Source organism: Filobasidium floriforme, assembly GCF_021052385.1.
Source record: "Filobasidium floriforme strain CBS 6241 chromosome Unknown HD553scaffold_12, whole genome shotgun sequence".
In the NCBI taxonomy this organism is placed as follows: domain Eukaryota; kingdom Fungi; phylum Basidiomycota; class Tremellomycetes; order Filobasidiales; family Filobasidiaceae; genus Filobasidium; species Filobasidium floriforme.
The window spans coordinates 207,317-226,531 of NW_025763633.1; the positions used below are offsets into that span (position 1 = coordinate 207,317).

Consider the following 19,215-nt stretch of genomic DNA (forward strand, 5'->3'; position numbering starts at 1 on the left):
GAGAAGAAGGAGAAGAAGCGGCGCAATAGGCTGGTCTTGTTAGTACAACATGATTCGTTTGAGCGCGATGATCTCGACTGATACCGCCGAATATGCTTATCTTAGGAGTTGTACCGAGTGTCACAGAAGAGTAAGCCGACGTCCATCTACATGTGTTGTCCTAGCCTCTGACCGTACGCTTCTTCACAGAAACGTAAGAAAAATCGCCCAGATTAGGAAGGTGAAACTACTAACACTCTATTTTCGATCACTTGATACAATTGTCGATACAGAGCAAGTGAGTAGAACTGTCACATCTATAATCGGCGTTGTCACCAAACTGATAGACGTTTTGAGCAGTGCGATCGTAACATACCTTGCGCCCGATGGTTCGTTCACTCTTCCATCAGTGCTCATCCTGCCTATCCCTAAGTAATGCTCTGCGTTTCAGTGTTAAGCGAGGCGTGCCAGAACTATGTCACATGGAGGCGCCTTTCATGCCGAACCGCAAAAACAAACGGAAGTCAGTATCGCTTACAATAACACATCGAGTTGAACAAGGCGGCTGATACCCCTCGTCACCAGACGCGATGATGGCGCCTTCTTGCAGGCCATGTCAGAACCAGGATTCGATTGGAACGCTCGGGTGCGAGCGCTAGAGGATCTACTGCGCACAAATCCAGCCGCATTTGCGGACCTAGATCTCAACGGCAGTTTAGTGAATGGAGTATCCAGCCTTCGAATGCCAATGTCCGATATGCCCACAGCGGACGAGCAAGAGATGCAGAATCAGGTTCAAGCCGTAATCAGTCTGATTAATCAAGCTCAAGCTGCGCAGCAACAGTTGGGACTCGATGCTCAACAGAGTTTATCGGACCTGGGTCAGCTTGTTTCGACAGGGCCTATGCTACCCTCGGCGCCGTCTATGCGATCCTCGCCTATCCCTGGCCCGACGAACTCTGTACCCGAACCTCTGGCCGTCAAGGTGAAGGTCGAGGAGAACATGTCCGTGCCCAATTCGCCAGTCCGGCCGGACCGCCCGCGATCGCCAACTCGACCGCCTTCTGCATCCGCGCTAGCAATCTCTGACAAAACAAGCGAGTCTCAATCATTACAGCCTCCTCCTGGACCCTTCCGTCCAAGCGTTGTTTCACCTGTTGCAAGATCGCCGTCAGCACCAGTTTCGAACAGGCCAGGCATATCTCAACAGGTGAATGATCTTGCAAAGGCGGATACTCGTCCGCATACTCCCTTGGCAACTCCGCCTCCGCCGCCACCTGCTCCAACAAATCTTCCTCCAGGACCATCCGCAGCCACGCCTCCTCTGCCAAAGCCAAACCTTGTTTCGAAAGATGAAGTTGTCGGTGCAAAGTCGCAATCTTTGCCAAAGGAGAACGGTGATATGCAGGTTGACACTCCCCCACCTGTCGAGGAGCAACAACCGCCAAGCGAAGATGTGACTACGACAGGCCCGACCGCGGCAGACTCTCAAACGGACGGCGAGTCTGTAGTGCTTGGACCGTCAGGCAACTCTTCCGACCAGCCGATACGGATCGATTCGTCTCCTGTGAAGGCGGGACCACTGTCAGAACCAGCGGATCAGCCTATGGAAGCGGTTGTGCCGGATCAATCATCACATCCGCAAGAGAAGCAACAACCGACTGGAGGGCGGATGGATGAGGACCCAGTCCCAATTGACGTTACGCCGACGCCGACGGCCGTGCTACCAGCCAAAACATCGGACCAAAGCGGCAACGACGTTGCTCCTAAGCAGGAGGACAAACCCGCTCAACTGCTGGTACCTCAATCCAGGAATGACAGCAATCGGAATACTGGAACGCTCAATATCCCTGCCAATCTCCAAGCTGAGTTGGCCAAATTGGCCAAGGGGGTACAGGATTCGGCGTTTGGAGACGATATGAACGACAGCGGGATGGATATCAACATGGAGAATATTCTCGGAGACCCCTCCGCGCTCATCGCGCAGCTGGCTAGCACGATGGGGCCACCGGCAGTTCCGCCGTCATCTGTTCTCGACGATACTCAGAATGCGATGCTTATGGATATGATCTCGCATCTCGCCAACGGAGGCAATGCAGCGCAAAGCACATCTTTGCCGAGCGGACTGGCTACGCCGACATCTTTACCTGTGGCTGCGCCCGCTACAGATCTCTGGAGTCAGGTTCCGCAGGCTATACCAGAGACGTGAGTAGCTGAAAATTGGAAACAAAAATGACACAGAGAGTTGATCAGCCGTTTGACGCTTTGAGCAGGAATCAGCAGGTTGCCAATTCTTTCATGACTGACCTGGGCCACAATAAGCTCAATCTTGGTCTGTCAGGCTTTCGTCAAGACGATGGTAGCATTTTTGTCCCGCCGACTACCCGATCCATCGAACGGTCGATGCATATGCGAGGAGGTCTCTCGCACGATGCCCTGCCAATAGAGGGTCATGCACCGTTCCTCGAACTTGGGCTGAAGTTTGCATACGGCAAAGATGGTCATGCCTTTAAGGATGGCAGAGTGAGTCGCTGGATTTGTCTGAACATTCTGAGCATATTCTGATCTGCGGGCCCGTTCATAGATTGCCGCCGTCCAGGCAATGTCCTTGACCGGGGCTCTCCGGATTGGCGCGACGTTCCTCTCCCGTTTCCCCGCTGCATCAGCCCCGAAAGCGATCTACATACCGAATCCGACCGTTGAAGAAGAGGCGTTTGCCATCCGGGATTCCGGCCTAGAGATCAATCTATACCGTTTCTTCGACAGACGGACAGGCGGGGTCGACTGGGACGGCATGCGTGAAGATATTCGAAACGCTCCCGAGCAATCGATCATCTTGTTGCACGTTGGTGGCAGTACTCCTACCGGTGCAGAGTTGTCGACAGCGCAGTGGCGGCTCATAACGGAAGTCATCAAGGTAAATCTGAAGTCTGGTGGGCGAATAACGCTGCGCCTTTCTAAATCTGTTCGTTTCTCGCATGATAGCAACGACGGCACATCCCTTTCTGCATCATGGAGTATCAGGGCCTCTCGAGCGGAAACGTGGACCGAGATGCTCAGCCACTACGCACCATGGCCCACAAACGAATACCCCTTGTCCTGGCTCAAACCTTCGATGCCGTAAGTCTTAGGCTTCACTCGATCCCGTTCTAGCAAGACCGGCAGCTTACGCACGATGTTGATTCTCTATATAGGCCATGGGTTTATACTCTGACAGTCCAACAATCGTCTCTGTTGTCACGAATGTCTCTGCAGACAAGCCAAGAATCGAGTCTCAACTGCGAGCCATTTCGCGTACAATGCATGCCCATCCCCCACCATGGGGGGCGCACGTAGTCGCGAATATCCTCGGAAACGAGACGGTCTACGCCAACTGGTCGCAAGAAGTCAAGGCCATGGCGGATCGCTTGAAGAGCATCAGGGACAAGTTATTCGATCAACTGACGAACCGCTTGAAGACGCCCGGGAATTGGTCTCACATCCGCAAGACCCAGGGAATGTACTGGTAAGCCGTGCCTGTCAACGTATGCAAGGCCAAGACTCGATCGATCGCTCATCTGCGCCATTCTCCCAATTATAGCACCACCCTCTTCACACCGGAGCAACTTCAAGTCCTCGGGTATCGAGAACATGTCCACCTATTACCGGATGGATGCTTCTCTCTGGGCTGCCTGAACGCCGCCAAGATTGAACAACTAGCAAGGGCTATCGATAATGTCATCCGACATCCACCACCGGTGGAAGATGACGATCTGGCTGCACAAGCGGCGCTACAGATCGAAATGGCGTTACGCCAAGGTTTCGGTTTGAGCGCTGGATTCTAAATGACGGAGCGAGGCAGTTATCTATCTGCCTGGCTCGTCCAAACACCCATCTGTATCTCACTTCGATTTCGAGTCTATCAGACCGCTGAGTATCACACGCCAGCTTCACAAATGCATTACTTGACTACCGAATACAATTTCGCATGGTGTGTAGTGTACAACTGGGTCATGCTGATCAAGCCCGCCATCAAGCCCGTCACATTCTGCACAAGTTCTCTCTGTTTCGTGATATCAAAGACCGTATAGCCTTCACGTCGACACATCGGTCTGTGAGCTTCGAACACTAGGTGCGGACCCGAACGACAGTACTCACTGGCGAATATGATGTCACAGGCGAGTTTTCTGTACATCCACCGGTTACGCCGTTCAAAGTCGATCAGGTCCGTCCCGGATTTGGCACGGGAGATTTCTAGCTTGTAGAATTGGTTGACGCTCTTCATCAACCAGAATCGGTTCGCCCACTTGTCGGCCCAAAGACCTCGTCGTTTGCTCAATAGGCCGAGTCTTGATAAGCAGAACATGTCATCCGCTGGAAGGAAATAACGATTTGCGACTGATCAGCTAGTTGAATCGGGCTGATTGTTGCATATCATCCTCCTGCGCACCTATCCCGTTGAGAAGGGCGATAAAGGACGCTATCAGAGTGGTCGGCGCCGTACTCGAATCCGATTGTAACAGCAGGATGAGCGGCGTCAATGGAGAAAACAGGATCATACATTTTCTGTAGAATTACGTATCGTCGAGTTGAATATGAGTTGGCCTACAACTCGAACCGAGACAAGCGTAGAAACTAAACGAACCTGGCCAAGGATAAGCTCCCGACCGCTTGTCCCAATCTCTGTACATGGTCGCGCTTCATCACATGAAGCCCTAGTACTAATTTGAGGAGGTATAGATAGTTCCTAGCTCCATACTGCACGACCTTGAGCGTCTTGTCTCGTCCTGCGCTCGTCTCGACGATGGACGAGAGGACGGTGAGTTGAGGGTAGGCGATCCTCGGCTTGCTCGATTGGACCTGCTCGTCATGAGAGGCGTGGGTCTGAGCGGCTTTGATACTGTCTGTCATGGTTATGATGGCCCTGTCTAATGCAGATTGGTCGTACCCTGTTGATAGCTGATAGAGATGTCACCCAGACTGCAAGGATATGATGATGATACGCTCGAGGAAGAGGTTGATCGACCGGCTATTGTCGACCTGCGGGGCGAGGTTGAGAGAGCATGAGTCATCATTCGTGTGTGTGGGTGGGTACCCTCTAGCCTCTAGCCAGATGCGCGTCGCCCATCACGACACTGTAGAGGGCTACTCTGTTCAAGATCCGTTGCGAGCGTTTCTGTTCAGAGTACCTAGAGTAGATCGAGCATGTCCTTAGTCGGCTTGGCCTAGTGTTGATCACAAACAGTCGCCGTCGTACTACAGATACATAGTAGTATCAAACTGATAACGGGCGTGTTTTCAGGACGCCGGAACTTTCGAAATCACGCCGGAAACACACGCTTCAAACAGTCAGTCCACCTCTGCAGAGATCCGAAGCCTGCGCAGTCACGGAAATGTAAAAGTGAAAGCAGAATAGGCTCGCTGACGTTTTGTCAACGTTGCGCTGACCTGTTAGATCGTATCATGTGCTCGGCTTGAAGCGGTCCATCGAAATAGATAGCGAGACTAGGGCGGAACTGCTCGTCGACCATGTCGTCCTGGAAGTATCGAGCTCGTCAGCCAGAGACGTTTGCAAGGGATGAAGGCTGGAAACGACGAGACAATGTTCGAAACGAAACGGAAAGACGCAGCGAGGTAGATATAGAACGAAAGTCTGCAGACGATAGGCGGGACGATCGCGATCCAGTAATCCCGGTCACGACTCGATATGGTCAAAAGACGGAAGCGGAGAGCAGCACACGTGAACGTCAGTATGCACCTGGTTCGGGCAAGTGGGACGATCGATGGAATCAACGGCAAGAAAGGGCCGCTGTTACGTCTCATACTAGGCAGTCGAGAGGAGATGATCGTGCTGACACGAGAAGAGGTCCGGACCGATCTAGGCGGTCAACCCGATCAGCTTCGCCCGATTACAAGGGCGAGTACAGCAGAAAGGGAAAAGAGCGATCAGATCGCCAGCAAGACTCGCCGCAGCAGCGCACTCCATCACCTGAACCCGTCAGAGATCGCAATGGCGATGTCCACCTCTCGAACCATGCGGGAAGGGACGATCAGCCTCATTCTGCGTCTAGCGTCGATGCCGGTCAGTCATACGGGACGCGGTCGATACCACAGGAGAGAAGGCGAGAAAATTTTGACGTGGACGCAAGGGAACGTCGCGACGCGAGACCGTACTCGAACGACCAGTCAAGAGGTGATTCTGGTGATCAGTATGACCGTCGGAGAGAACAATACGCTACAAGTAGTTCTCGAGGACAGTTCACACGGGACGAACGGGATTATCGACCTGCAGCGGTTCAAGATCGAAGGAATCGCCCGAAATCGTTGACTCTGGATGATGAACATGCTGCAAGCGGCTCAACACAGAGTCCGTTGAAACGCAATGCAGGTCAGGAAGGTTATGAGGGGTCCAGGAAGCGTCAACGCCGTTCGCCCTCTCCTACAACCCCTTTGACGGCATCCGCTGCGGTAGGATGGGAAAGGTGGAGACGTGAGAAACAAGTGCCTCCGATCTCGGCCGGACGAGACGAGAGTTCGCGCCGTTCTCCAGACAGGGATGAATCTGTACGCAGGCCTGACGATAGGGAACACCACGCCAGTGCTGTACGAAACGCATACGGATCGAGGAACAAGTATGATGGCGGCAGCTATTCTAGAGCCGACGATCGAACGTCATACCGTGGGAAGCAGAGGGATTCGTATACGACTAGAGATCGGCGATCGATGTCAAGATCGCCTTCAAGAGATCGATATGAGCGTCAAAGTGTGGCCAAGCCAGGACCTCGACGGGCATCGCCTTCACCGGTGGATAGTCGGAGTCGCGCTCGAAGAAGGGCTTCGAGCACATCCCATACCTCTTCGTCCCGCTCGCCTTCCCCTGAGCGATTACATCGGACGGCTCACCGGTCAGAAAGGGACGCATCGCTTGGTCGAAACCGCCGTTCACCGTCACCTTACACGCGACGCCATTCACAATCTATCAGTGAGAGGAAAGGTCGTGCACGGGACCGGGACGACCAACGAATCGATCAAGGTGGGTCGCATCGCTATGCGAGACCGGGTAGTCCCGCAATACCTACAAGCAATCAGCTCGAGAGAAATGCTCGCGGTTCCGCTCCCGAGCCGAAGAGTGCATCAACGAGATTTTCAAGGCAATCATCCCCCGGAACCCCACCACTTCCAGAGGAGTTGTCCGCCGGTCAGGACCGAAACGTCGATGACGTGCGAGTTCTTCCGCCGAGCGAGATGCGACCGAGGGGCCAAAGACGCGGTCGCACTCCGACTGGACCAAGGAGTGATGTTGCAAGATCTGAACAGTCTCCGCGACCCAATCTGGGAAGGAACGTGCCGACTGGTCCTGCTGCGGATCGCAGGGAGAACAACCCGTCGACAGATTCCGCAAGTGCGCAAGGTCAAGCAATAGATGCTGGTGCACTGGCGGGCGGGAGGGGCTTCGTCAGCATAGCGTTGCCAAAGAAAACGCCTACTCAGCCTCGGCGCGATCGGCTATTGGCTTCTCACGCCAACGAAGAACCATTGCCGGTGGTAACAGGAGATCAAGCACCGAACCAGCTGAAACTTTTGAACATTCGACAGCAGCTACGAGCTGACCATAGCCGCTACAACCAGCTCCTGCAACAAGCGCTTCCGTATATGAAGTTGGCGATCACCATGATTCAGAAGAAGGACCCCTCGCTCCAACAGGACGTGTTCGGTCTATTGCAGACCAGTTTTCGACGTGATCCCAAAGATCACGAGTTGCATGCTATCGGAATGCTGCATAGACAGCTCAAGGATATCAAAGCCTTGGAAGGTCGGGAGCGCGAACTGACGAGGCCGTCGGGCGAAATCAGTCAACCTGATGTGGCTCGTACCAACTATCCCCGCGAAGGTGAATCGAGAGGGTATGTCGGGGACGAATCCCCTACGAAAGGACTGCGCAGCGGAGGATGGACGTCGAAACGAGCTGGCGATAGACGGACACAATCGCCGCGCCATAGCAGGGCTTCACGCCGTAGCATATCTCCTGCAACACCTCGATCGTCTTCACGTCGACGCGACCGGACGAGGTCGCGGTCGGTCGATCGAAACCGAAGTAGATATAGATCTCCGTCTCGATCTCGATCTCAATCGCCGGACCGGTATCGACGCCGATCCCGAAGCGCGACTCCTCAAAGGGAATTTGCGCATAGGGACCGCGAAAGAAGCGCTCAGCCTGACCGTATGGATGGTCCCCAGCGCAATGGCCGGTCCCCACCCAGCAGGGGTAAGAGGGATCGAACCGAAACGATTCCCGCTCAAGCTTCAGAATCTCAACCTATACCGGTTGAGCCCAAGCCCTTGCGAGGTAAACCGTACGAAAAGGTCGTCCAAGTCGGAGAGGGCACATACGGCAAGGTGTACAAGGCGAGGAACAGGGAAGGCCTCGGTCTCGTTGCCCTTAAGCGAATCAGGATGGAAGGGGAAAAGGATGGCTTCCCCGTAACGGCGATGCGTGAGATCAAGCTGTTACAAGGCCTAGAACACGAGAATGTGATCAGGTTGCATGAGATGATGGTCTCGCACGGTGAGTTGAAGTGTGTCGGCGTATCAACAGCGGACAAAACCTGATGACAATGACTTCTGCAGGCTCGGTATACATGGTCTTTGACTATATGGAGCATGATTTGACTGGAGTTCTTAACCAGGCGCAGTTTCACTTCTCGGAAGCTCATCTAAAGAGCTTGTCTCAGCAGATGCTTTCCGGCCTGTCATACCTCCATCGAAAGTCGATTCTGCATCGTGATCTCAAGGGCTCCAATATCCTGTTAAACAGCCAGGGGATACTCAAGCTAGCAGACTTTGGTTTGGCTCGGTTTTATAACAAGAAGAAGAGGAACGACCATACCAACAGGGTCATTACCTTGTGGTACAGGAGTCCCGAACTGTTGATGGGGGAAACTGTCTATGGAGCCTCGGTCGACATGTGGAGTGCAGGGTGAGTCCCGGAAAGGCATTTCTGCTGTGATGCGACGATAACTGATAGCTTTCCCAACGTTGTTCTCCAGATGCATCATGCTCGAATTGTTCATACGCAAACCCGTCTTCCAGGGCAGCGACGAGATTCATCAGCTCGAGGTCATCTTTAGTATGATGGGCACGCCGCATGTTCGAGATTGGCCAGGACTCGGAGGCTTGCCTTGGTATGAGTTGGTCAAGCCCAAGGTGGAGTATGCGAGTCGCCTGGTGGACATGTTCGGGTCGTGAGTATGGTGGAGCATCGGCTTTTCTGGCATGTCTCGTAGCAGACAAGGCTTGCCACTGATCCAGTCATACACCATAGAACGATCAGTGGGCCAGGTCTGACAGTAATTCAAGGGCTGCTAGAGTACGATCCGGCTCGACGCTTAACGGCAGACGAAGCCCTGTCGGATCCATATTTTGTGAGCGAGTTGCCACGACCGGAAACGCCCAGCCAGTACGTCTCTACCTGCCCGCCTCGATGCGATACCGTTGCGAAACGTCACTGATCCTGTATACGTCTCGTCTGATAGCATCGCGGAGGTCAAGGGAGAATGGCACGAGATGGAGGCGAAACAAGATCGAGCGAGGAAACGACACCAAGAGGGACAGGCCTTAGCAGCCGAGGCCGCTTCCCAGACGAAACAGGCATGAGCACGACAACGAATAATACCAGATCCAAGAGCCACGGATATTGCAGGTTGGAAGGGTTGTAGCATGTTTCATCATGACCGGATATCATCACGAAATAGCATGCATGATTTGCCGCACATTGCATCGAGACTCATAGCATAGCAAGCAAGTCGTTCCACGGTCGCCAACCAGAGCAGATGGACCTCGCTGAAGGTATATCCAGATTGAAGTTTTTGATTCTTGATTTTCGTTTTACATGCGGTGGCTGCGAGTACAGTGCATACAGTTATACACACGTAGACATCGACCTTGCGCGAGGGGTTCGGAAAGCGCATGTCAAAGTTGAGACATGAACGCTGATTCCGTGGGGTGTATCGTGTGCCAAGCCGAGAAGACCGTGACGGGTAAGTTGATGACTTCTCAATGCTTCCACTTGATCTCTGAAGCCTTTCCCGTCCGTGTCCCAGCGGTGTTAATCCTATCCATCGTCCATCATCCGATCCGTGTTGTCGACGCGACCACATCCTCGTCCCTCTACCAGTAGGCCCCATCGGTCCTTCTCGTTCACTCCTCATTCATTCCCGAAATCTCGACCTAATGATGACTTGAGGGCTTCTTGGCAGCGATAAAGTCGTCGTAGATAACGTAGAGGGTGAAAGCTCCTAGACCCCATCCGAAACCGGGAAAGAGGTTCCTATACAGTACGTTCGCGAGACGGCGTTTCGTATCAGCTCGGTCGGGTCCTTCCATGCACGGCGACCGGAAACATTGATCTGGGGATGATCTGTGGCCTCACCTGAACATGGACTTGTTCTGGAAGATGGGGGACTTTCGCCATGCCTCCCGCTTGGCCCAGGGATCTCGGTAGAGTTGAGTCATGGTCGAAGTGTTGCTACAGCAATGTCACCGGAACGATTAAGGTTCAGCGGGATCCCGGATTGAAACGGATTTACATATCCCTCGACTCACTCTGTTCGGCTGTTTGACTGGCTGAACGGCTCCTGCCTCTGTTGTCTCGAGATCGTGTACGTTTCAGGCTCGACGTATAGACGGGTCTCTATTGCATGTTCATGTGAGGGGTAGATGCTAAATGGGTGAAGCTTCGATTAATCGCGTCCAACTTCAGTAGACGAGCCAATCGATAAAAAGTTCCAACAGTTGACCCAGCAGCTCAGGCCTTGCAGTCTCCCCCTTCCCATAGCCACTACTTTGGGAAAAGACACATCATCATCGATATCGTCCCCAGGGGAAAGAGAGAGAGTATCAACGTCAGTCACCACAATCACCGGGGGGACATCAACTTCAACATCATCATCAGTTCGTCTGTCGCCTATAGTGAGTCTGACATTCCCCATCTCTCTGGCAGGTCCGTGTGATACTAAACATCAAGCCATGCGTCGACACGCTTCAGATGGAGGAACAAGGCTGGATCGCAAGCTCGACGGAAGCCAGCAGGCAAGACGTCGACTATACCGATCAGGGGAACAACCGTCCGGACCCCACCCTGTCGGATGCCTCGATCATGAACTCGATCACTTTGGCTCTCGCCAGTTCCGGAGATCTGGCTGCGCACTCAAGGCAGCTGGATACGGTTCTCACCGAGAACGAAACACTGAGGACCAACCCGAGGATCGACGCTATTCGCACGGACGAGATACCCGTAACCTCATCGTCTTCAGGCGATGCTATCGGATCAGAAATCCCTGAACAGCCTACCAAACGAGGTCGAGGTAGACCGAAAGGGTCGTTGGATCGGAATCCTCGAGCACGCCGGGAACCCAAGGCAGCGGGAGGAGGATCAGACAACGGCAGTGCGAACGAGAATGTTCCGGTCAAGGCTACTGGTGCTCGAGGTCTAGCAACTGCGGAGCCTCAGGAGGAGCCCATCGTGAAACGGAAACCCGGTCGACCTCGCAAAGACCGTACCGGCGAGCCCCCGACGCCTCGTACAACCAAAGTCAACCGTACCGGACCGAACGAAGCAAGCTCGAAAGCTACTGCCGAGAGTTCTGAGAACACTGCTATTGCGGCCACTCTGCCACCTGTTGTTCCCCCAGAGAGGAAAGAGGCCAACCGGCAGGCCGCGCTGCGTAGTCGTCTCAGAAAAGCGGAAAGGGCGTCCATCTTGGAGAAGATGGCCGCAGGGTTGATGAAGGAGAATGTCGCTCTGAAAGAGAAGATCCACGCGTTGAGTTCGCTGGGCTTGGAAGACCGATCGAAGCCGGATGAAGGTGATGACACGCTCGTCGATTGGCATCAGACGGGTTATTCTGTGGAGGCGCCCATTGATGGTAGTCGCAGTGCCTCGCAGACAGTCGATGAACCGCGAGGGGGTTCGCCATCTCTCCCTGAAGCCATACCAGGTGACAATGCACTTCCTGCCACTTTGGCAAGGCCGGATGGGCCAGCTTCCGGCTTTAAACCTTTTCCGCACGACCCCATCAGCCCCCTGCAGGCAGATGTTGAGCGCCATCTCCAGGCTCAGATCGACCATCTTCGCTCGTTCCTCAATGCGGAAACTGACACGAGCGCAGGCTCCGGCTTGGTCCTCCCAAGCGGGTCGTCCATGGCCAAGCAAGACGTACTCTTGCTCAAGGATATCGCCAAGAGACTTCGACGAGAGAATGCGAACGCCACGCGGACAATCAGAGAGCAGAGAGACGAGCTCTTGATGCTGAATCATAGTGGCGATACGAAACCTGCCGAGGGCAACGATGAGGCAGACATGATGCAAAGGCTTCCTGGTGAACGTCCACAAAAGCAACACGCAGAAGTAGAGTCTGCTCTAATGAACCTGAAACGACATATAGGACAGCTCATGACGGTAAATAACATCTCTCTCTATCAGTCGCGAGCCATTTCGAGATTATCGTTGAGACCCGCTCAAATCGTTCCGTAGCATTACGAATTACCGCCCATCGACCTCGATGAGAGCCGAATGTTCACGCTTCCTGAAAAGTTCATGCCCATCCCGCTTCCACAGCCGATGAAACGAGGTCGGCCAGGCAAACCGTCAGATGCGGAACCTCCTGCGAAAAAGCCGAGGCGCAAGACCGCCGCGGCTACCAAGGAAAAGGAAACCAAAGGCTCGCAGGCGAAACGACCCGAACATGTCAAGCGGTACAGGGTGGAGGGTGATCCTGGCAACATCTACATCGAAAAGAGACAGGCTATACGCGGTTCAACAGAAGAAGAAGTTGTGGAAACCTCGAGTCGGAACGCGCATAATCCTCGGGTATAGGCGCGTTTAGCTTTGCACATACTCTTATGATATTGTGCTATAAATCAGGTTGTATGAATATGCGGCATTGACTACAGTACCAGCCCCGAAGCCGTGGAAGTTGCTTTGCCCTCGCTTACAATCTCGTGATTTGGAGGGCGGTATGCAGGCATGTTGGCCGTAAAATCTCTCTCGTTGTTCTTGTAGGTTGATTGCGTGGCATACCTAGTCGGAACAGCGGGCTTCACGTCGCAGCTTTTGGGACAAGGAATCGGTGATCCAGTTGCTGCTGCTACTGATGATGAGATGGCGATACAAACATGACGTACCAAGTGACTAAAGCGAGCAAGCGAAGGAGGCAGCTGCGGGACATACCTAGAAACAGCCGGCTTTATGTCACAGTTTTCGAGACGGGAAATCAGCGACCCAAGCGTTACGACAGGGGCCGGCTGGAGGGGGTCGAGTTCTCCGTAGTCGAGCTCATCTACCATCCTCTCGAGTTTAGCGTGGCGTTGATCCCTCGGATTGGTCCACCTTTGCATGTAGATAGCAAGCATAACGGGAGAGTTTTGAAGCATGAACAGCCTTGCCACACCTTCTTGCTGGTACCTCTGCTCAATGCGTCTCAAGTACCTCCCACTGACCCGCCCCAATCCGTGTGTTCAAAGGATGTCCGCCACTTGACGTTGAAAGCGTCTGCTGAAAGATCCACCTAGACCTTGTACCCAGGCTCGATCGTTGTGTCCTGTGTGTGTCTCAAGCTATGGATGGGAAGGGGAAGGGGCAAGGAGCAAGGGGTGTTCGCCTTGGCAATCCTCCCTCATATATACAGGTGACTATAAAGGTTCGATTCGCTCAAGCTCCAGGTCATTGGGTGTTGTGGTGAATTTACTGCGTATTGCAATCAATTCACAAGGGCGGGCGATCTGCCACTGTAACATTCGTGATTCATTATGCATACGACGTGGGGTTCAAGGTATAAGATGGTGTCACGGCGACAGAACGATATCGTGACCAAGCCGTGTAGAAGACGAAAGATCGGAAGTCCATCTCCACATCGGTGCGCCGGGCTTCTCGACGAGATTGGTAATCAAGGCATTATTCTCAGCTGACTCCCGCGTGTAACTGTGCCAAGTTTTTGCACGAATCCCTGTCCAAGGTTGCTATGATCCAGCGCTAGATGCCTCAGGAGGAGGTGTTCGTGATTGGGGTGCTTCTTTGATCACTCCTTTAGTCATTAGATGTCGAACATGGTCGTATGCTGGCCCTTGCCGACCACTGTGTCGCGAGACGAGTAGATTGTCAGCTTTCTTTTCTCTCCATGATTCAACAGCGAACGTACTTGAGGTATAGCTGCAAAACGTCCTCGAGTACGGGTCCCGCTCGCATCTCGATCTTGTCGACGCCAGGGAGACCATCAGCGCGCGTAGGCCCAGTCGACAGGATGAGGACTGGCTTTTTGGCATCGACCGCCTGTTTGATCAGCCTGGGTGACCGAAGACGATAGAGAAAGTCAGGATAGGGCACGAACATCGGTGTTATGACATGAAACTCACCGGAAGGCGCTGTATGTTGCTAATGAAGTTCCCATTGCCAGTACCGAGGAAGCATCATCGATCATTTTATGTCTGCACAGCCGATGTTAATTACGAGCGTTATAATTAAAGAGCATGCTTGAAACCCACGATCGGTCCTTCACTTCTTCTGTGATGGTCTCCCCGAAGAATACCACATTCGGCTTGACTATTGAGCCCTTGATCCCATTTTTCTCGCATTCTCCGCATGAAGGAACCACAAATTGGTCGTATTGTACCTCCCCGAGATCAACCTATTCAGCTAGACATAGCTTTAGACTCTAGAATCTCGGATTCGATCCCTGGTAAGATCGATCGCGCTGTTATCGTGCTTACGTCTCCATCAGGATTCATCTTGACCGGCCGACCTCGAGTTTCCTCTACGATCTCTTGCCATCGCGGATTCAGCGATGCAAGCAACTTTTGCCATTCATCTCGTTCGAGCACGTGGTGGTTCTTGGGACAGTGAACATAGTGTAGCGTGCCATGCAGCTCCAGTGTCCGTCGATCCGTTTCAGTCAGAGGGTACGGGGACGCTTTGTGATGCAGTCGATCCACCTGCAAGGGATTCAGTCATATAAGTTGACCTGCCAACTAGACAGATACGGTTCAGACTTACATTTTGCGTTATCAGCGTTGGCGCCAGTCCTAAGCGTTGAAGAGACGCGATGTACATATGTGTAGGGTTCGGCACGGCCTTCCTGACCGGTACATACTATATCACAGGCAGAGAATTCGTTAGCATCGAGCGTCTTTCCCGTCCCAGTCTCAAGTGCTTACACCAATGAAAGATCGAGCCCAATCTGGAGTTGGACACGGCTGGAATTTCAGTTCCGCGAATTACTGTAGGAAGATGGTTTGTTGCACTGACATCGTTTACTATATAGCAAACGTGTGAGCTGATGACGCACTGAGCGCAGCTCTCGACGTCCTGCCGCTTACCGGTACAGATCGCCCTTGGGACCGGTGTCCATTAACTCTCCATAGAAGATCGGCCTGGATCAGGAACACCGAAGAAAATTAGGTCCTGACGAAGTTGGCCTCTTCCCCTCCCGTCACCTACCTAAAGTTCGGGTTTTGGGTATCTACAAGACGGATATGACGTCAGATCACCAACAAATCTCATCAGATCGACGCTCATGCTATCAAGCTCACAATGTCCCTCTGTTCCTCTGTATGCCCTGATTCCACTATCCACACTTACTCCTGCACCTGTCAGGACGAGGCTCTTGCCTCGACCTTGATCGAGAAACCGTTTGACACGCTGGACCGCATCGTTGTGTGAGATATCGGCGAGAGGGTTGACGAATGCAGGGTTCTTGGCGGATGGCAAGGGTATGTTCGGGATAGAAATCCTCATCCTGAGTGCTACAGTCGTCCTTTGCTGCTACAATGATCGAATTGTGATCCTTCGGCGGAGCAGGTGGTGGAAGTCTGGAATTGATATGAAAGCAGGAATGGTTCATCATCACCTCAATCACTCTGACCTCTGATCACTGATCGACCGATCCGATCGTAAATCACGTGACGAGCGAGATGTACCGGACTCTCAACTGTGCAACCGATCTTCACAAGCTGACCCGCAGACATTCGCGAAGTCACATTAGGCCGAGCACCGAACAAACACGAATTTGCATCGTTGGACAGTAGGTGTATCGTGCCAGAAATGTCATGTGTGAAGGGATATGCATTCATACAAAGACAGAGCTGACTCGAGCCAAAGGCAGAGCGGTACCTTTAGCCCGTTCAGGAGAGTACATCGTCATTTGAACCGAGAGCGACGATGCCAATCCAAGCCGGGTTCCCAAATTCCTCGTAGAGACGAGTTGTTTACGAACGGGGCTTCTCCTGCAAGTCAGATGGCAAGGTGCCGGAGTCAGTATACGTGCAATGATTACGACAAGTAACCAAGATTGTGGACGAACCTTCTTCTCCTTCCACAAAGCCAACAAACCAACACCAGAGACCTTGACGACCTTGAATCGAACCTGTTGACAGAAGGATCGTCAGCGCCGCGCTACTTTGCCCTCTCCCCCTTGCGACTGCGTTGTCGCGAACGTACACCAGGAATATCACCCTTAGCCTTTCCTCGTCGACCGAATCCGGAGATCAAGACCTCGTCGTTCTCGTCGACAAAGTTCAAACAACCGTCATTGGGGACGAAAGCGGTGACCTTCTTTCCGTTCTTGATGAGCTGGACTCGGACACACTTTCGGATGGCGGAGTTGGGCTGCTTGGCCTCAACACCGACCTGTATGGAAAGGAAAAGGTGGATCAGTATCTGTGGGCCTGCTTGTCTTGTCGGCGAGGTCGATAGGCTATCGTCAAGCAAGCATGGCTGAGGGAGTGCCGAGAGGCGTGTCGTCTGGTTTTCTGGCACCCGGATGTATCGGATATCCTGCATAGCGTCGATGTGATGTGAATCCGTCGCATTGTCGGATTGAGGCGTGGGGTCGTAGACCATCTTGTGACATTCTCTCCGAACCGGTATGTGCTAATCCGTTCATCGTTTGCGGCTCGAGCTTGCCCGTTCCTAGCCAGGGTATCACTCTCCGCTCATCCCCGTTGCTGGTGCCCATTTCCCATAATCGTCCGCTGTTCACTCTCTCCTCTTGCTTTTCCCCGCCCATCTTGCTTGCCGATAACCCTAAACGACCTCGTATTCCATATCGCACACTAACCTTCTCCAAAACGATTCCCTTGGCGTGGGAAGATCCTCCGGTGGGGGAGGTCTTGTAGATGTTACCGAGGGCTCGCTTCTTGTAGCTCTTGTCGGCCCAACGGTTGTCACGTCGGGAGACTCGAAGCTTTCGGGCGGCTTGCAATCCACGAGGCTTTCCGGCTGTTTCCAACAAGAGTCAAGTTGTCAAGATCCAGCATTGTTGTTCGAGTGAGGTGCAGTTGATGTTGTCGGCAGAAGGGAGAATTGCAAGTTCCGAGAATCAAGATAGACAGGACAACACCGTCAGCGTCCGTAACCGCCTTTTCCGCCAGTGTCGCCAGAGAGAGTATGCTTACAACCCATCTTGATGTATGTCGACTGGTAAAAGTGAAAAGAAAAGGAAGCGAGACCGATCCGATGTCGAAGGGGTCGTTCAAATCGATCAGGTCGTCTATTGGAGACGAAAGGTGTGGGTGAGAGTGCGTGAGGTTCGGAGATACAAAGCGTGTCGACACGGAAAACGCGCTTAAGGGTTTGTAGTGGGTTCACGTTGAAGCGCAAGATGTCGACCTCGCGCGACTCGACACCCCTGACTCCTTACGTAAGATACTCGACACATATATGCACATATCCATGACACGTCAGATCACAAACATTCCTCCTTTCGACGTTTTAATTGATTACCACGCGCGCCGAAGCCCGGTCAGTATGACGCGGCATCAGGCAGTGTCAAGCAACAAGTACTTGTTCTGATGGAATGCGACGTCCGCATCTTTGCAACCCCGAGAAGCTGAGAAAGTCATCCATCTAGTCAAGCCAGCGATCGCACATACCAGCCATGGACCCATACTCTGCCGCTCTGGATCTCCTGCGTCGTCTGCCCCCCACCAACGTCTCTGCCAACCTGGACGTCATCTCACGTCTCTGTCCGGACATTGCCGAGGACCTCGCCGTCTCTGTCGATCAGCCGCTTCAGCTCAAGAGCGATGGGGAGAGCGGGAAGGAGTATCTCTGTTGTGATTACAACCGGGATGGAGAGAGTTATAGGTTCGTATACCTGCGGATGGTGGTGGTGGTGGAGATGGTGGTAGTGGCAGTGGTGTTTACGTTATTTACTGACTCAACACGACGATACTTCCAGGTCGCCTTGGTCGAACGCCTATTCTCCACCACTAGCAGATGGAGCCGTACCTTCAGAGACGCTTAGAGAACTCGAAGTGGGTATGAATGAAGCTTTTGATACGTATCGCGAGATGTAAGTCGGAGCTATGGTTCTACAAGCGGTCCGAGCCTTACGCTGATGGTAACTCGTCTCGAAAGGTACTTCGAAGGAGGAAGTTCGTCGGTCTATCTATGGGACTTGGAGGAAGGGGGATTTGCCGGAGTCGTGCTGCTCAAGAAGGGTGAGTCGCGTACAAACTTCCATCATTCAATTGCTCGAAATTGATGATCACCTCCGTTTCGCCCTCAGCTCTTCCCTCGGCGGCTCTACAGAAGGGATCGTGGGACAGCATCCACGTCTTTGAAGTCCGAGAACGATCACGTCAAGCTCACTACTCGCTCACCTCGACCATCTTGTTGTACCTCGGGAGCAAGACGATCATGAACGAGGGAGACGGTGATGTGAGCTTGAGCGGGACAATGACGAGACAGGTATGTCGGGTTCGGATTCGCAGGTGCAGTCCGTTTCGGCAGCTTATATCGAGTGACTACGGGTTCGCTACAGGTCGAGCAAGACCAGACGGTCACCTCCCCATCCCAGCACGTTGTCAATATTGGGAGGATGATCGAGGATATCGAGTCAGTCCATCTTCTCTTTTTGAGCATGTCAAGATGCTAAACACCCTCGTTCCTAACGCTCGACAGGAACAAACAACGCAATTCGTTATCGGAAGTCTACTTTGGCAAGACCAAGGACATTGTCTCCGAGTTGCGATCGATCGAGGGTAGCGAGATCAAGAACCGCGAGGCCAACCTCCGGAGAGAACTCTTGGGAGCGTTCGGTCGTCGAGCTCCAGTAGAATAGATTCGAGAGGCGATTAGCCTTGTCATCATTTGTATCCACGTATCTCTCTGTTGTTGGCTCTCTATACCACTGGATCGTAACGATGGCCGAGTACCGGACTGCGAGGTCGCTCGTTACCGAGAACCCGCCGGGCCGTGGTGCG

At 53.1% G+C, this 19,215-nt stretch overlaps 9 protein-coding genes across 9 annotated transcripts; 5 read left to right on the top strand and 4 right to left on the bottom strand.

The window, feature by feature from the left end:
- The first annotated feature begins 249 nt into the window (after positions 1-249).
- HD553DRAFT_312013 (pyridoxal phosphate-dependent transferase) lies at positions 250-3,927 on the top strand. The gene is made up of 9 exons (XM_046180045.1): positions 250-277; positions 340-368; positions 431-502; positions 565-2,184; positions 2,253-2,502; positions 2,564-2,896; positions 2,965-3,099; positions 3,174-3,484; positions 3,560-3,927. The coding sequence occupies exons 3-9, from the start codon at positions 462-464 to the stop codon at positions 3,801-3,803; spliced, it is 2,934 nt and encodes a 977-aa protein (XP_046036207.1). The 5' UTR covers positions 250-277; positions 340-368; positions 431-461; the 3' UTR covers positions 3,804-3,927.
- On the bottom strand, positions 3,704-4,968 carry HD553DRAFT_38736 (uncharacterized protein). Its single transcript, XM_046184196.1, has 4 exons — positions 4,604-4,968; positions 4,409-4,524; positions 4,117-4,332; positions 3,704-4,050 (listed from the first exon to the last, which is right to left on the bottom strand). The coding sequence occupies exons 1-4, from the start codon at positions 4,867-4,869 to the stop codon at positions 3,920-3,922; spliced, it is 729 nt and encodes a 242-aa protein (XP_046036208.1). The 5' UTR covers positions 4,870-4,968; the 3' UTR covers positions 3,704-3,919.
- A 206-nt stretch (positions 4,969-5,174) lies between these two features.
- Positions 5,175-6,400, top strand: HD553DRAFT_38835 (uncharacterized protein). The gene is made up of 2 exons (XM_046184197.1): positions 5,175-5,306; positions 5,414-6,400. Exon 2 carries the CDS (start codon positions 5,666-5,668, stop codon positions 6,284-6,286), a length of 621 nt encoding a protein of 206 aa, XP_046036209.1. The 5' UTR covers positions 5,175-5,306; positions 5,414-5,665; the 3' UTR covers positions 6,287-6,400.
- A 1,781-nt stretch (positions 6,401-8,181) lies between these two features.
- Positions 8,182-9,612, top strand: HD553DRAFT_272896 (Pkinase-domain-containing protein; the record flags this gene model as incomplete). Its single annotated transcript, XM_046177790.1, has 5 exons — positions 8,182-8,524; positions 8,587-8,935; positions 9,006-9,200; positions 9,281-9,415; positions 9,492-9,612. 5 exons carry the CDS (start codon positions 8,182-8,184, stop codon positions 9,610-9,612), a joined length of 1,143 nt encoding a protein of 380 aa, XP_046036210.1.
- Positions 9,613-10,168: 556 nt separating this feature from the next.
- On the bottom strand, positions 10,169-10,688 carry HD553DRAFT_312023 (NADH dehydrogenase 1 beta subcomplex subunit 3). Its single transcript, XM_046180046.1, has 3 exons — positions 10,561-10,688; positions 10,388-10,483; positions 10,169-10,285 (listed from the first exon to the last, which is right to left on the bottom strand). The coding sequence occupies exons 2-3, from the start codon at positions 10,468-10,470 to the stop codon at positions 10,186-10,188; spliced, it is 183 nt and encodes a 60-aa protein (XP_046036211.1). The 5' UTR covers positions 10,471-10,483; positions 10,561-10,688; the 3' UTR covers positions 10,169-10,185.
- A 252-nt stretch (positions 10,689-10,940) lies between these two features.
- HD553DRAFT_312026 (uncharacterized protein) lies at positions 10,941-12,996 on the top strand. Its single transcript, XM_046180047.1, has 2 exons — positions 10,941-12,415; positions 12,491-12,996. The coding sequence occupies exons 1-2, from the start codon at positions 11,003-11,005 to the stop codon at positions 12,830-12,832; spliced, it is 1,755 nt and encodes a 584-aa protein (XP_046036212.1). The 5' UTR covers positions 10,941-11,002; the 3' UTR covers positions 12,833-12,996.
- Positions 12,997-13,671: 675 nt separating this feature from the next.
- On the bottom strand, positions 13,672-15,882 carry HD553DRAFT_312027 (DHS-like NAD/FAD-binding domain-containing protein). Its single transcript, XM_046180048.1, has 11 exons — positions 15,541-15,882; positions 15,449-15,470; positions 15,328-15,381; positions 15,257-15,264; positions 15,166-15,188; positions 15,005-15,100; positions 14,722-14,943; positions 14,497-14,639; positions 14,368-14,439; positions 14,154-14,297; positions 13,672-14,089 (listed from the first exon to the last, which is right to left on the bottom strand). Exons 1-11 carry the CDS (start codon positions 15,743-15,745, stop codon positions 13,975-13,977), a joined length of 1,104 nt encoding a protein of 367 aa, XP_046036213.1. The 5' UTR covers positions 15,746-15,882; the 3' UTR covers positions 13,672-13,974.
- A 333-nt stretch (positions 15,883-16,215) lies between these two features.
- Positions 16,216-17,464, bottom strand: HD553DRAFT_350308 (ribosomal protein S12/S23; the record flags this gene model as incomplete). Its single annotated transcript, XM_046183522.1, has 5 exons — positions 17,404-17,464; positions 17,067-17,227; positions 16,448-16,636; positions 16,311-16,373; positions 16,216-16,233 (listed from the first exon to the last, which is right to left on the bottom strand). The coding sequence occupies exons 1-5, from the start codon at positions 17,408-17,410 to the stop codon at positions 16,216-16,218; spliced, it is 438 nt and encodes a 145-aa protein (XP_046036214.1). The 5' UTR covers positions 17,411-17,464.
- Positions 17,465-17,745: 281 nt separating this feature from the next.
- On the top strand, positions 17,746-19,164 carry HD553DRAFT_331621 (F-actin capping protein beta subunit). Its single transcript, XM_046182025.1, has 6 exons — positions 17,746-18,094; positions 18,189-18,302; positions 18,368-18,450; positions 18,519-18,700; positions 18,774-18,847; positions 18,914-19,164. Exons 1-6 carry the CDS (start codon positions 17,886-17,888, stop codon positions 19,071-19,073), a joined length of 822 nt encoding a protein of 273 aa, XP_046036215.1. The 5' UTR covers positions 17,746-17,885; the 3' UTR covers positions 19,074-19,164.
- The last annotated feature ends 51 nt before the right edge of the window (positions 19,165-19,215 follow it).